Source organism: Cervus elaphus, chromosome 15, assembly GCF_910594005.1.
Source record: "Cervus elaphus chromosome 15, mCerEla1.1, whole genome shotgun sequence".
NCBI classification, from domain to species: Eukaryota; Metazoa; Chordata; class Mammalia; order Artiodactyla; family Cervidae; genus Cervus; species Cervus elaphus.
The window spans coordinates 32,516,542-32,531,381 of record NC_057829.1 but is presented as its reverse complement, the minus strand read 5'-3'; the positions used below and the strand labels follow the sequence as shown (position 1 = coordinate 32,531,381).

Sequence of the window (14,840 nt, the reverse complement as noted above, 5' to 3'; positions counted from 1 at the left end):
TATATACCTAATTTAAAAAGTACCTCTTAAGCTACATGTCCTGGGGAATGGATCATGGATCTTTCTCTTAGATTATTGTATTAACAGGAATACCACTAATTCAACTTTAAAAGATGTGAACTGGTAGCATTAAAAAGGACTATCATAGCCAGTGAGGCATGTTGACATTGCATTTGCATTATTAATTAGTAATTGCAATCATTTTCTCTCTTTGAAATATGTTTTTGCCTTAGGGCTTTCTTTAAATGTGTTCTTTTTTTTTAAAAAAAGCATGTTTTATTTCCTCTTTTTTACTCCCTTTTATTCTCAGAATGGACTTTTATAAAGCATACTTGTCAGGAACTGTTTTCTTACTAGAGTTTTTTGTTATTTTATATAAATAGAGACATTTTAGATTACAATGGCTGTAAATTGAGTAGGATGACAGGTGGGCATTAGCAAACTTCTAATAATCCTAGGGTAAGAGGAATAATTCCTAGAGATTCTTGGCAGTGCTAGCTTGGCAGCACCCCTTAGATTAAAACTATGCACTGAGCAGTCATAATGACACAAAATTGAAGGCTTTGTATCTTGTTTTTAGTTTTCCCTCATGAATCGTGAGTTCTTTATATCTGGGGGATTTGGTAGATTGAAGCTGTTACCATACTTCTATTTTCTCCTGTTTTATTAAACGTATCCCAGTCACCCGATATAAATAGACTTTGCTTAGAATTTCATAACATGTCCTTTTGGTCACCAGTGTAAAGGTCCTTTGAATGGAGGCATTTCCCTTTCTGGAAGGAGCTTAGATGGCATTATTGTGCAGACAGACCTGTGCAGAGCAGGTGATGCTGCCCCCAGCATGTTGAAATGCTCTCACTTGCCCAGGGCTTTTATCTGGGGTTTTGTAAATGAAACAACTGATCCTTCTTTTCAGGTTCTTCAGCAAAGAGACTGATTCCTCTTTCTCTGAAACCACAGTGCTTCTGGATAAAATGAAAGAATTTCTGAAACCCAACACAGTGTGAGGATAAGTGGGTCCATTCGTGGAGACAAAGGAGAAAATCATAAGCAATCAGATTTTCAGGATCTTCCTGAGTCCTTCCCAGAGATGGTTTTACAGTGATGGGAAAACAATTCTCGAGGAAAAAATCAAAGATGTGGCAATATAATTGAAAAGAGGACCTGCAGAAGGAAGGAAGGAAAAAGAAACTTCACCCCATAGAGCATGGCATTCATGATATTCTTTACTAAATTTGGATCCAAAATCATGGGGACACCATTGATTGATATGATAGAGCTATTTTTTTTTTCTGAGGCATGAGCAGGACTATTTTGACATATAAGTCATTTCCAATGCTAACTGGAAATAAGCAAGAAAGAAAACGAAATGAAGGAAAAGAAATATTCTAAGAGAGAATTTGTTTTCACGAAGTAGTTAAGGATAGTATGAACGAGTATATACTTGAAGACACAGTTATAAAATCATAGGAGTTAACAAGTTACCATTTTCCTTGTTAGTGATGATGATTTGTTTCTAAGGCAACTTGATATTCTATGGAGACGTTGGTCTCCATGGCCCAGGTCACTTTATGACATTCCTAAGGAATGACTCTTCTTGCTTTGTACTCAGCAGACTCAAGGCTTCTAATCGGCAACATCTCAGACTCTGCTTTTTGGCTGTGAGGCTGCTGGGCTCTCAACAAAATTCCTAAATAGGAATACTTGCGAAACTTTCATGCCTCAGCTGTCAGCCAAAGACAGAGCTAAGACACAGCTATTTTATTTCCTTGTAATAAAGGTATAATTGTTCTGTATGCCAGATGTCAGAAAGACTTGTACCAGGTCTTTCTCTGTGTCTTCTTAAAAATCAAACACCAAAAAACAAATGAAAGAGAAAAAAAAAAAACAACTCAGGATATCAGAAACAAAGCTATCATCATTATCCTTTGGCATCACTTAAAATTCATATGTAGCTTTTAACAAATGGCAGGGTCCTGGTGTTAAGGATATATGTTATGTGACAGTGTTTTCTAGTCTTCAAAGTCAAGTTGCAGGTAAAGGGGGCAGCTGTTTCTTTAAATAATTATTTTTTCTCATTACTATCCCCCAAAGGGCCTTGGGCCTCCAACAGTTTATGCCAGGGAGGCCCTCAGTGTTGGCATTCTTCATCAGGGTAGCCCTTTGCATGGAACCACTGAGGGGCGTGCTTGCCACTCTGCTTGGGTCCCGATGTGGCTGGGGTGAATAGCAGGGTTGAAACTGTGGTAGGTCTTTTAGGCTGCCGATAGAATATTAGATTTTGTCAAAGAGAATAGGAAAGGGAGCTGTCTCATGCATCCTTATTATATGTATCAGGTGAGACTGCCAGGCTGGTACCCAGCACAGGCTTCCCCACCCTAATCCTGGCAGGTAGACCCATAGCAAGGAGGCATTGCCAAGGTCAGGCTGTCCAGGTGCATCACGATTATGTCAGGGAGGAAGACGGGGATGGAAGCATATGGCATAAGCTGAATAAGTAGGAGACAAATGAGTGACCAAGAAGTGCCTAGAAGAGTCTAAGACAAGTATAAGAAGAAGGGTCAGAGAGAAGAATTTTGACATCTATATCCAATAATAGCCCAAAGAGATTCCACGATGAATTGAAAACCTGTTGTACTGTGGAAGTCCCAACCCACCTGCTCAACCTTGCCCTGATGAGCCAGCTTTTGTAAATAGCAAGCTTATGCTTTTTCTAAGAGACTTTTGACAATCCGGAGAGCTGCTTCTGTGGGCAACCTTGAGGCTGAAGTGCCTCAAGACTATCCCAGGCTATTCTTTAATCTTGCTCTCTCTTTAAGAAGCAGGCACACCAGACAACTGCTCCCCGGTGTCTCAAAGCTGATGATTGGTTATTACTAGTTAGAAATGATTGTTTATGGGCCTCTTAAAACATGTTGAAACGTTTAACATCCAGAAAAAAAAAAAGGCATTGGAGGCAGAAGGCAGTGGTGGGATGACTGCTTGATTTTTCCTTCCTCAAGTCTAAGCTTTTGTAGACGTGAGCGGAATAGGGCTCCAGGAGTCAGAGGTACTACTGCCCATCCCCTTTCCCCTATGTCTGAATTCTTTCTTCTTTCAGACCTGGGACTTCTTTCCTTCTCTTTCTTATTCCTATTTCTGATCACCTCATCCAGGCTGTCTGGTGTTGTGAATGGTCCCAGAGTAAAGTTGGAGTTGGGTAGAGAGCAGCCGTGGTGCTGGAAGGCTGTGGATACGTGCATGAGCGTGTGTCCATCCACGGGTACCACCCCACACCTGTGCGTGGTTCACTGACCTGGCCCTTGAAGAACTCTGTTTTGTAGTATCTGTGTGTGTCTCTGTGCACCAAGGGCTGTTTCAATCATGTACTGCATCACGTCCCTCTACTAGAAAAATAAGAGTTCACTGCAGAGGAGCTGACTCGAGTCAGTGGAGGTAGAGAAGCAAGGGAGTAAGAATCATTCGGTCAGCCTGCTCAGACAGTTTGGTGAAAACTGAAGCAGTGCTCATTTGGCAAGACTCTGTTTAACACAGTAGCTTAATTCTGATTTATTGCATAAAAGTTTCTGGCAAATACAAATAGTAATTCCACCCTGGTAACAACTGTGATTGAAATAATTGTAGTCTGTAAATAAACTGCAGAAAACAAGCATTACTGGGTAGGTTGTCTTGGACATCATTTTGAGAGTCCAACACCAAAGAAATACATAATCTTATGTACGTAGAATTGGAAGAGATATTCAGAAGACCTATGACTAGTTCAGCCCCCTACCTTTCCTCCAGATCCATGCTAAGCCATCCAGGCAAATTAAACTCTTTCCTCTGCTCAAGACCCCAAAAAAGGAGAATACACATGTCCTGTGGCCCCTTGTTAAAGTGACTCATGGTCTTCTATGCTGGGAAATCTTGGTTAATTATTTAGAATTTATGAGACTTGTATGACTGCCTTCATGGAAATATCTTTTTCCTGGTGTTTCTTTTTTTCGATGTTACCCAAAGTTAATGTTGTAATATATAGAATCACACCAGATGTCAGCGCACTGCAAATCCTATTGGGCATTTGAATTATATTGCAACACCTGATGAGGCAATAAAGTAGATCCAAAAAAATAGAGTGTGAAATAACTAATTCTGTCTGTTTTTGTTCATTTGGATAATTGCCTTTTGGGGCATTTTTCTACAAACACTTCCTATTATCATTATTACTATTATCTTTGTTTTTAAGATAACTATCACTTATTCAGTAATTAGTCTTCACTCGTTATCTGATTTCATTCTCACAACAGCCTTTGAGGCTTGTGCCTTATATCCAGCTTACAGATGAGAAAACCAAGGCTTGAAGAGGTCAGATCATATGCTTACCATTCTGTATGTAAGTGAGAGTTGGTATCTTAACTCTTCTGTTGAAGTCTAAAACTACCCAACTGCTAACCACTCTTGAAGTCAACTTGTAATGCCCACGTTTCACTTCTGATTTACTTATTTGAGTGCATTAGTGGATTAGAAGACAGGAGAGATGAAGAGGAGAAAGAAAACCTAAACTCAGATAGCATATTGAAATCTTGTGAGATAATTCAGAAGAGCTTGCAAGAAAGTGACAGAGGTTTCCTGAAAACAGATTGTCTGTGTGTTTCATTGAAAAATCCAGTGTGTAAGGAACTGACATGTTTTGTTCCCTCCATCAGCAATCTGTGTCACTTCCTTTGTCTCCTAGAAGAATGCTTAATTATTAGGGCTAATCATTCAGGTAGGCACCCTGAGCCATACAGCCACTCTGAAGTCTGCTGCTACCATTGCTCAGGGCTCTCTGATCACTCAGAGCTCAGGAAGACAGAGCACGTAGCATTCCAGTGAGTAGTGAGGGTTTATATACTACCTCTCCATTTGTTCCAATTCATTTCAACATGACCCTAATGAGGCATATGCTTGTGGCTGTTGGATTACATCTCATCAATTGAGCAGAGGCATAATTAGAAGCCTGCTGCTGTCAGAAAGATTAATAGGCCGATTGATACAAACCCATAACCGAAGATTTCCCAACAAAGCCATTTAACCAGCTGGCTTGAGATCATGGTATGGCAGTACTGCAAGTAACAAAAAATGTTTTCTGTGCTCATTAGAGCCATTGCAAGATCTAAGAAAAGTGTTTTAAGATGAAACAAAGGGCATATTCTGATGTTATTATTATTGTTAGTATTGATGAATAAGTGAACACAAATTTACCCATCAACAGTAACAATATCTTAGAAGATAACAACTTCAAGATGTTCGATGATAAAGTCACAATGATGGTGAACAGAACAGGTCAACTTCTGTTTGGTTAAACTCATGAAAACTACACAACTTACTGAACATGTACCCCAGCCAGTAAAGACACCAAAGCACCAAAATTGGAAAGATTAGCTCTTAAGTACATAGCTCTGTTAAGGCAATTAAAATGGGAACACTAAGAAAAGCAAACAGATAGAAAGCCCTCAACTTGGATCCATTCAAGACCTGGGCACTCCTGAGGTGCTGTCTAGTTTAGAAAACCATGTTCTACATAAAGATTCTTGCTTTATCATTGACTAATAAGTATTATACCATTCACAAAATCCACTATTGTTAGCTTGCAAGAGACCTAAAATTCTTGCAAGAGACCCAAGGCACCAGCTCATGGTAGGAAGAGCTTTGGCCTGGAGCATGGTAGAAAATAAAATAAGAGATGTAGGCTGAGGCTGGGTTTCAGAGGTTTTTCTCAGCCAGACTTCGAGTTGATGCATGAGGCAGGAGACAGCCACAATGGTAGGTGAATTTTAGGTCTCTTTTGTGAGACCTAAAATTATATGAACAATAACATTGATTTCTAATTTGGAGTATATTGTAACATCTGGCCTCCCTTTTAAAATTTCTTGGTCTCAAATATTCTGATTAACTGGGTGCTTTTATTTCTATTTTGTGGGAAAGAAAACCAAAGCATTTTACTTATCCCATATATCTTAACAATACTAAAAAATCTCAGTTCACTTAGATTTACTCCCTCTTCATCACAGATAGGTTTCTTAATATCCATGGCTATATGATGTAATTTTTCTATATTTTGATCCAATGGAATGCAAAACTTATTCATTGTCTAATCCATGATTAGAAGTGTTAACAGTGTCTAAAGATTATCATCCATTGCTGTATACTTTCTTGTTCTCCTAGAATAAGAGAGGCTGAGAGAAAATTGTGGTATCCATCTTTAAGAATATGGAAAACTAGGCTTTATTTCTCTATAGGCAGAGGAACTTACCTCAGCAGTTAAGGTCAAGCTCCATGACATCACTACTATGCAGGGTCCCAGGAAGGACTTTGGGGGATTAGTAATATCTCACATGTCAGTCTTCACAGAGGAGGGTTAGATACAGTTTGGACAGTTCAGCTTCCTCTGAATTTTCCCAGAACATTCCACAAACACATACATGTTTTTCTAGGGCAGTTTTACCTCTTCCATAAATCAGTCACACCCTCATTGTCAACCCCTCTTGATTTATATAAGCTTCATGCCAGGCCCTATGGATAGCAGATACTATGTCTTATGCTTCTTGTTTCCTTTCCAAGGATATTGCAATTGTTCTGGAGAAGGGAGGTGGTATGGCAGAAGGGATATTGAGATTTCCTATCCCAACTCTACCACATAGCCACATGATCTTGAGTAGGTTTCTGGGCCTCTGCTTCTCTGTATGAAAAATGGGGAATAGACCAAAATATCTGCTACTTGATTTTGCCAAGTTGTGAGGACAAGTGCAATAGTATGTGTAAACGCTATGCAATTGCCAAGTATTATATTGAGTAAGAACCAACATTCCAAAGCAGTTTAGAATTCCTTACTCCTAGTGCTATGAGAATTCAAGATGGGAAAGTTCAGTGAGGACAGAAAGCCAAGGCATGCCTTCTGGTTGGCCTTGAAGACTGCCTGAGATTTGAACTCAAAGAGGAAGGAGCATTTGAAGAGTTCACAGTAAAAGCATAGGGTTAGAATTAGGAATATGAGAGTCATATACATGAAGTGATGAAGGCATCAGCTCATGGTAGGAAGAGCTTTGGCCTGGAGCATGGTAGAAAATAAAACAAGAGATGTAGACTGAGGCTGGGTTTTAGAGGTTTTTCTCAGTGAGACTTGGAGTTGATGCATTAGGCAGGAGAGAGCCACAATGGTGGATGAATGACACCTTTTAATTAAATTAATCTGGCAACATTGCAGAGGTGAGACTAGGAGGAGAGTCTGGAATCATTAAGCTTATTGTATTAATTCATGTCTGCACTTCTGTGGGCCTGAACTCCCGTGGTCCATAATCCTGGTGGGAATTGAGATGATGTCATCCAATTTAAAAAGGGACTAGCCACAAGAGTGAGGAGAATGTAAATGTTGGAAATTATTTCCCAAAGTGCTATTTTGTTCCTCAGCTAGTCCCTTCCCTCTCATGCGTTGTTTATTAAATCATTTCGAATGTCTGCTGCTGCTGCTGTTGTTCCTAAGATGCTTAACATTTCTTTATCTCTTATAAATGACAGTCTCCATAACCTCTCCCCATCCAGCCCTCATTATTTTTCCTTTTAATCTTAAACTAAAAATGTGCTCCTCAGGCACTCTCTGGTTGTTAATTGGAATGTCATTGGTGAAGCTTGCATGGTGGCATTGTATTTATTGGATTGGCCAAAAGGTTCATTTGGGTTTTTCTATAAAATCTTACCGAGAAACCTGAATGAACTTTTTGGCCAGCCCAATAATTACTTCCCTGTATTGTCTTAATTCCGCTCCACCCCCACCCACCTTGTTCACATCTGAAACTGAAAGTCTCCTTTTAACCCCTTGATCTCAGCACTTAGTTAAGTAGAAGGCAGGTGGGTGTCCAGGGATGGGCCCAAATGCTTAATCCTCTTTATTCAGGTCTGAATGGGAATCACCTCAAGCAGCAACACCTATCCCTAATGTGTAGTTGCAGGAGAGTTCTTTAAGAGCTGTGATTCTCAAAGTGTGGTTCCTGGATGAGCAGCTGCATCTGGGAAATGCAAATTCTTAGGGTCCCATACCAGACCCACTGGATCAGTAGCTCTGAAAAATGGGGTCCACCAGTGTTTTACCAAGCCCTCTAGGTACATGCTGAAGTTTGAGAAACACTGTTCTGGGGAAATGTTTTGAAAGGTTTGGGCAGCCAGGCTCAGAGACTTAGGAAAACTCCTAAAACTTCTAGACAAGGAACTCTTCTGTTTTACACAAAAAGGAAGAAGAGTTTATATTTCATTCTCCATTCTACAATGAGCATTAATCATTAAGATAAAGTCTCATTGGGAGGAAAATAAATCCTGGCCTGTATGGCCAACCCTTTTGTTGTTGAATTCTGCATTTTCTTTTTATAAGATCAATGAACTTCTCTGTGGGTTGTTTCCATTTGAGGAATGAAATGATGGGGCTGTAGAGTCTCTCTTTGTGGTCTTTGACTGTATGAGTCCGTGGACTAAAGGCACTCAGAGGATTTATCTCAGAGGGGATCTTGATAAACAGTTCTGATATCTCTTGAGAAAACTAAGCAGGAGATTTCTCCTTGGTCTCTCATGCAACCAGGAAAGAGCTGAGAGGGATAGAAAATAGACTCTCTGACCACTCTGGTCCTATCTGGATTCCAGGGGCCAGCCTCTTCTGTCCCAGAATTTCCTGTTTCTCTCCTACTTCATCTTAGCAGAGTGGCTCATATTACTGGTGAGCTTCAGCCAGAGGGAAAGCTGCCAGCCCCAGCAGCATAATTTACTCCCTTTATTATTTCAGCTCAAAGTATAAGTCTCAAGGAATGATATAAAAGGATGATTAAATTAATTCTCTAAAATTCTGAAAGACCAGAGAAAAAGTCTATTTTGATTTCAACATTGCTTTCTGTAAATCAGAGTGTTGTAGAGGTATATTTTTCAGCTCAGTGTACTTTACCATCAAGCCCTCTTATTGCTGCCTTTGGGGATGGGCAGTATAGGAGGGAGCAGCAGAAATGACAAGGAAGGCAAGGGATAATGGAAATTAGTTGCTACAGCCCAATTCCTTATACTGTTTTAATTATCTGCTTCCATTTATGTTGAACCAAAATACCTTCAGTGATATTGAGCTAGCATCTCTTCCCCCACTGTTCCATTCTCTTCCACAGCCTAGCAAATACTTTCCTACTCAGTGTGTTTCAAGGTTACTTTGAAATTGACACAGAAGCCATGGAAGTAATAGGAGTTAAGGAACTCACAAGGACCCCCAAATGTGCCACCAATGACTATTGTGAGGGCAATAATTAAGGTTATCATTTGGCCTTGGTGAAGTTATAGTGGGTTTTCCATAGCAGACTTGGGACATCTCTGTCCCTTTGATTAGATACACATCCATCTTGATGTGGACAAGTTTATAATACACAGCTAAGTCACTGCTGGCACAAGGGAAGACATGAGTACAATATTGTATTTCCCTGCAGGATCCTCCCCCATCCTCAATCTCTCGCTCACTCTTATGCACACACCTACATGCACACATACACCATTTACTCTTCAGTATTTTGGTAGCACATCATACCTGTGGCTTACATAGTATAGAGATGCATGGTCTCATCACTTGGGATCAATAGTGGACTTCTGGTCAACCTAGTTCATATACTTCTTTCCACTGCACCTAGAGTAGCAAAGAACTCTAACACTTGTGGACCCCGAGGGTCTTGTTCTTGAAACAAAACAAAATTCCATCATAGATTGAGGATTGCAGAAGTGTTACTTGTTAACTCCTGTCCTAGATTCTCCTTTTTTCACTGACTCTGAGTGAGGGAGCAGGCAAAGAGCAGTGGCAGGCTATGGTGTTCAGTCTGTTTTGCTCTTGCCTTCTTTCAGCATTGGAGTAAGCAAATTCCATGCTATCTTTCCTCCCACTTTCCCTTAGTGAAAACCCAATACTTGCCATTTCCTTTATACAAACGGTTTTCACTGTTTATTTTTTGTTCAGTCTGCTTAGTTTGTAAATGCAAATGTAGATTTCTCTTCATGCTTGTCTGTAGGGTTTTCCACATATCTGTGATTTGGGAGATGGCAAAGGGCATGTTTGACTTGTAATACAGATGAAGAATGAATAAATCCAGTGCATGTAACACGATCGGAGAGTCCCACAGACTAAGTCACCCTGCCTTTAAGTGGGCCCTGCATATCTGTACTGCAGATTCCTGCCTGTTGAACAACCAAGAATTGCCCTTACAGAAGTACAACTATACTAACTGGTATTGCACACAGCAATTTCCAACGTGGTGATACTTGGAAATCCTCCATCCTGCACCTCTCAAGCTAGCCCTCTCCCATCCTGGAGGTCCATGTTGCTTCCCATCTGGGGAAAGTATTTTACTTCTCCCCACCCTCCCCTATCCTTTCCCTCACCACACCTTCTTGACGTTCCTGGCCTGAGTGGTACCATTGGCTTACTGATAACAGTGTACTGTAAATTTTCATTCACAGCTTTGAAAGGCTTATGAGGCTTTCCTACTTCCCATACAGCCCAAACTTTGGGACTTTTCACACTCTGGTCCTCTGATCAGTTTGGTGCAGGAAAGCACACGGAAGCCACGTACCAGTTTGTATAGTTGTACCTTTTGAACTGCCTACTCGAGCAGAGTGTGCTGGGGTTCGCATTGGCTGCTTGATACACACAAGGGCAATTAACCTGCATGCCAGAAAATAAAAATTAACCCTTAGAGTACTGCTTCAATTGATTTAATGGTCTTGAATTCTACCAGTTGGGCAATGCTTCTTTCCCCAGATCAGAGTGCTGCATATAAGTGCATATTTAGTTTCACCAGAACATCCACCAGGATCCTCTCCTCCATGGCTTTCCTGAGATGCTCCTGGTCCTTTATCATTAATCAACCAATGGCTTTTAAAAGGTCCAAAACACAACCACTGTGTTTAATTGAAAGTGGACTTCATTTCTAATGTGCTGGAGAGTGGGAGGGACTGCTTTTAGCTTAGGTTTGTGTCCTCTCAAAGAAAGAAGTCAGTTCTTTAAGGGTTAATATGAAATTGAGGAATTTGGTGGTCTCTTCTGCTTGTCCTTCCTTCAAGGTGTCTGCATGATCCTCTTTAGATTCTTAGCTCAACTGTTGAATGATAATGGAAACAAAACATGTATCAAATGACGAAAACAAAGAACAAAAGACTGTATGGTTGAATGGAAAGACCCCTTGGCAATGCTTGCTTGATAATCACAGGGGATACAAAGACCAAATGTTTTATTTTTTGAACGTTCATTTTGTCCTCTTCCCTAAGCACCGTCACTGCACAGCGATGTGGAACACGTAATGATGCTTTTCATTTACCTCTTGCTTTTCTCTTCTTCCTGTCTAATAGCCCAATAGAATCCTGCCAGAATTTCTACAAAGATTTCACATTACAGATCGACATGGCTTTCAACGTATTCTTCCTTCTCTACTTTGGCTTGCGGGTAAGTTTGAACAGCACTGCTTGGTATCACAATGGAGCGTGTGAGTCTCGTACCTAGGGACCATTCCCCATCAGCATCTGCTCCCACAGGCAAGATGAAGCCCAGTGTTTGCAGGGAGACAAGAGACCCGAATTCTGATTTTCATTTTGTGAGAGAGTCCTTTCCTTAGGTCAGCATTTCCTCATGTGTATGTTAATTTTGTTCCAAGCAGGAGAAATAAGGATTGAAATGACTATTACACCCTTACTGGTCTACTGTTTCTCATCTCTCTATTCACGCACGAATGCATGGTTGCCTTAAACAGGAGGGAAAACCTTCCACTCTTAAAATTATGTTTATCAGTGCTCACTTAACTGAATCCTGAGAGAACTGTGAGTTGTGAGGATTGCATCAAGGGGGTAGATTGGCAGAATTGAGGGCTCAGAGGATTTATCCAAACCATGTCTATAAAGGGAGCTGTATAGAGACTGTGTGGGTGAATATTTACAGTAGAGACTTCAAGAAAGGTGAGATTACTCAAACTGCCCTAAAATGCTATTGAAAACCACAGAAAAATGTACTCCCTGATCTTTCTCCAAGGCTCACAGAGCATATAGTCACTCTCTAGAAAAGACTGTGGATCCAAATTCTAAGACAGAAATAGCAAGGGACTGGCGTAGATATAAGAAGAACATGACATCTCCCTCTAGGCCCCCATGAAAAACTGAAATGTACCCTTTGGAAGAAAGAATATAGTTTGTTGCAGAGCCCCAGTTTGAGTTCCCTGAGTCATATAGCAAATCCCCACTGGCTCTCTCTGTTCCATATGGTAGTGTGTATATACTTCCGTGTTACTCTCTCCACTCCTTGCCCCCCTCCCGCCTCCCCCATACCCGTGCCCGTGAGTCTGTTCTCTATGTCTGCATCTCCACTGTTGCCCTGTGAATAGGTTCATCAGTATCAACTTTCTAGAACTGAAGGGTGGGAAGAGGTGGGAGGTGGGGGGGAGGCTTAAGAAGGAGGGGACACATGTATACCTATGGTTGACTCATGTTGATGTTTGGCAGAGACCAACACAATATTGCGAAGCGACTTTCCTTCAATTAAAAATAAAAAAGTTTGGGGGGAGGGAAGAGAATAGTTTGCATGCCGGCATCATGCTTCTCATTTTTTCTCTCTCTCTCTCTTGTTTTTTCTTTCCCCCAGTTTATTGCAGCCAACGATAAGCTATGGTTCTGGCTTGAAGTGAACTCTGTAGTAGATTTCTTCACGGTCCCCCCTGTGTTCGTGTCTGTATACTTAAACAGAAGTTGGCTTGGTAAGTCGATCTCTCTCCCTTCTTTTTTACTGGCTCCTGAGCCATGGCTGAAATATATAAGGTGGTGCATCTGGGATGCACTGGAGGTCTGAGAATTCTCAGAAAGAAGCCTTCCTGGATTTGTGTGAACAACTCTCGGAGTTTTAGAAGCTGATGGTGAGAGTTTTCTCTCAGAAGCAAGCACTAGCCAAGAAGAATGTGAACCGTGAGTGCTTCAGAGAATGCAGTTTTATCATTGTTGAAGCCCAGGGGTCATCCTGGTCACAGCCAGAACCTCTGCATTCATGGTTCTCTTACTTTTCATTCAACAGAGAATGGGCACAAAGCTTTCCACGTAACTGGTTCAGGTGCCCCAGGAGGCCTGCCTGCCAGAGTTAGCTTCTGTCTGCTTCACAGTTTTGTGATGGGTGGACATGTGTGGTTTAATTAAAATTGTGAGCTCCTTTGTCGGGTGGGATAAGACACCTTCACCTTGTGGGAGATCCAGCTTCTTCCCTGTGTTAATGGAGGAGCTTTTGCTGGAGCTGTGTTCACACCTCGCTTCCTGAATTTGCTTGACAGGTCACTTCCTGTATCAAGTCTAGGATAATTTAGTGGGTAAAGTAACTAACTCAGAGCATGGTCAAGGGAGCCAAAGGTTTAGAGAGGCAGCTATTGGGTTCTCTTTGTCACACTGAGTAACTTCCTCAGAATGTTCTTGCTGTCACAAGTCTACAGGGGAAGAGGGGCGACTGAAATAGGACTTGGAGGACTATTTGTGGGTTCCCTCTGTCTTTATTTTCAGAGATTTTTGGTCTTAACCTATTTCTTCAAAGTAATATATATAATAGCATCAATAGTCAAAGATGTGTAAAGAAAATATTAAGTACCCCTTTTGCCCACATCCATCACTGCCCTCTCCCTGGGATGCTCAGTGTTACAGACTTCCACATCTTTCCTTTGTGCTGATTTCACCACAACAAACAGATGTGCACACATCACAGTGTTTTAGAGATGGTGGTCTTCATATGAAACCATTGTTACCAGTCACATCACACTGCAGTTGGCTCTCTTACTAAGTAATAAGTAACGGCCATCCCTTCAGCTCTGTAATGATTCATTTTATGACAGTTGCGCAAAATCCCATACATTGCTCTAGTGCATTTATTCAGCCATTACCCAAATGATGCACCTCATGATTGTTTACTTTTCTGTTATCAACAGTGGTTTGGTAAGCACTCTTATCCACATATCCATACAGTTCTATCTTTAGAGATAATTCCAGGTTCCTGGAAGAGGACTTGCTGGATCAAAGAGTATGTGTATTTTAGTTTGTAGAGGTATTAATGAATAACTTTTCAAAAATGTTGTGTCAAAATATGTTTCTGCTAGCACTTTTGATGTCCTTGCTAGTCCTGTAAATTTATTCTATACCTAGTACCAAGTACTTTTAAAACAAGAATCTTTTATATACGATGTATGCAGTAATACATACATGTATGTATGTATCTCTGTGTGTATATATCATGTGGATTCTGTTTTCTGCTAGTTTTCTCATTTGAGTTGTGTTTACTTGCTCAAGGGGAATGTTTTCGTCCTCGATCTGAGATGTGCTCTCTTAGATGGGATTTTCTGGCCAGCATGGTGAGACCATTAGAGCCACACACCCAAGTGAGAAGCATCCTGAGGATCCTTTAATGGCTCTGATGCCCAAGATCCTGGCCACTTCAGCTGAGCTCTTAACCTGCCTTGTGATGTGGGGAGCTCACTTTTCTTCCCTCTCCCTAGTGTTTTTCATCTGTAAAATAGAGGTTGGGCTAGATGATCTCTAAGATTCTTTTATTTCAGAAAATTTCTAAACCTCTTGCATCGTTCATGGGAACTTTGAGAAAATTTGGGATCTTGGTTGTTGTAGAGGACTAGGAAGTTAGTGAAATTAATCACCAGCATACCTTGGTCAAAGTTATGTATGGACTGCTAACCAGAGACCTTTCTAAACCATCCCATTGTGATTCGTACACACACACACACACACACACAAGCAGACAAAGAACAAAGGAAGGGATAGAAGGAAGAGAGTGGGAGGGAGAGAGGGAA

The 14,840-nt window shown here is 41.0% G+C and overlaps 1 protein-coding gene across 10 annotated transcripts in view; it reads left to right on the top strand.

The window, feature by feature from the left end:
* The window catches only part of KCNMA1 (potassium calcium-activated channel subfamily M alpha 1), a 748,888-nt gene that overhangs the window by 419,835 nt on the left and 314,213 nt on the right, over positions 1–14,840 (top strand). For 9 of the 10 annotated variants that reach the window (XM_043924801.1, XM_043924802.1, XM_043924799.1 and 6 more), the window contains exons 4-5: positions 11,374–11,467; positions 12,653–12,764. In XM_043924801.1, coding sequence (XP_043780736.1) covers positions 11,374–11,467; positions 12,653–12,764 — 206 coding nt within the window. Of the gene's footprint in view, positions 1–7,993; positions 7,998–11,373; positions 11,468–12,652; positions 12,765–14,840 lie in introns of those variants that run through there. The other variant, XM_043924792.1, reaches the window with a different exon arrangement.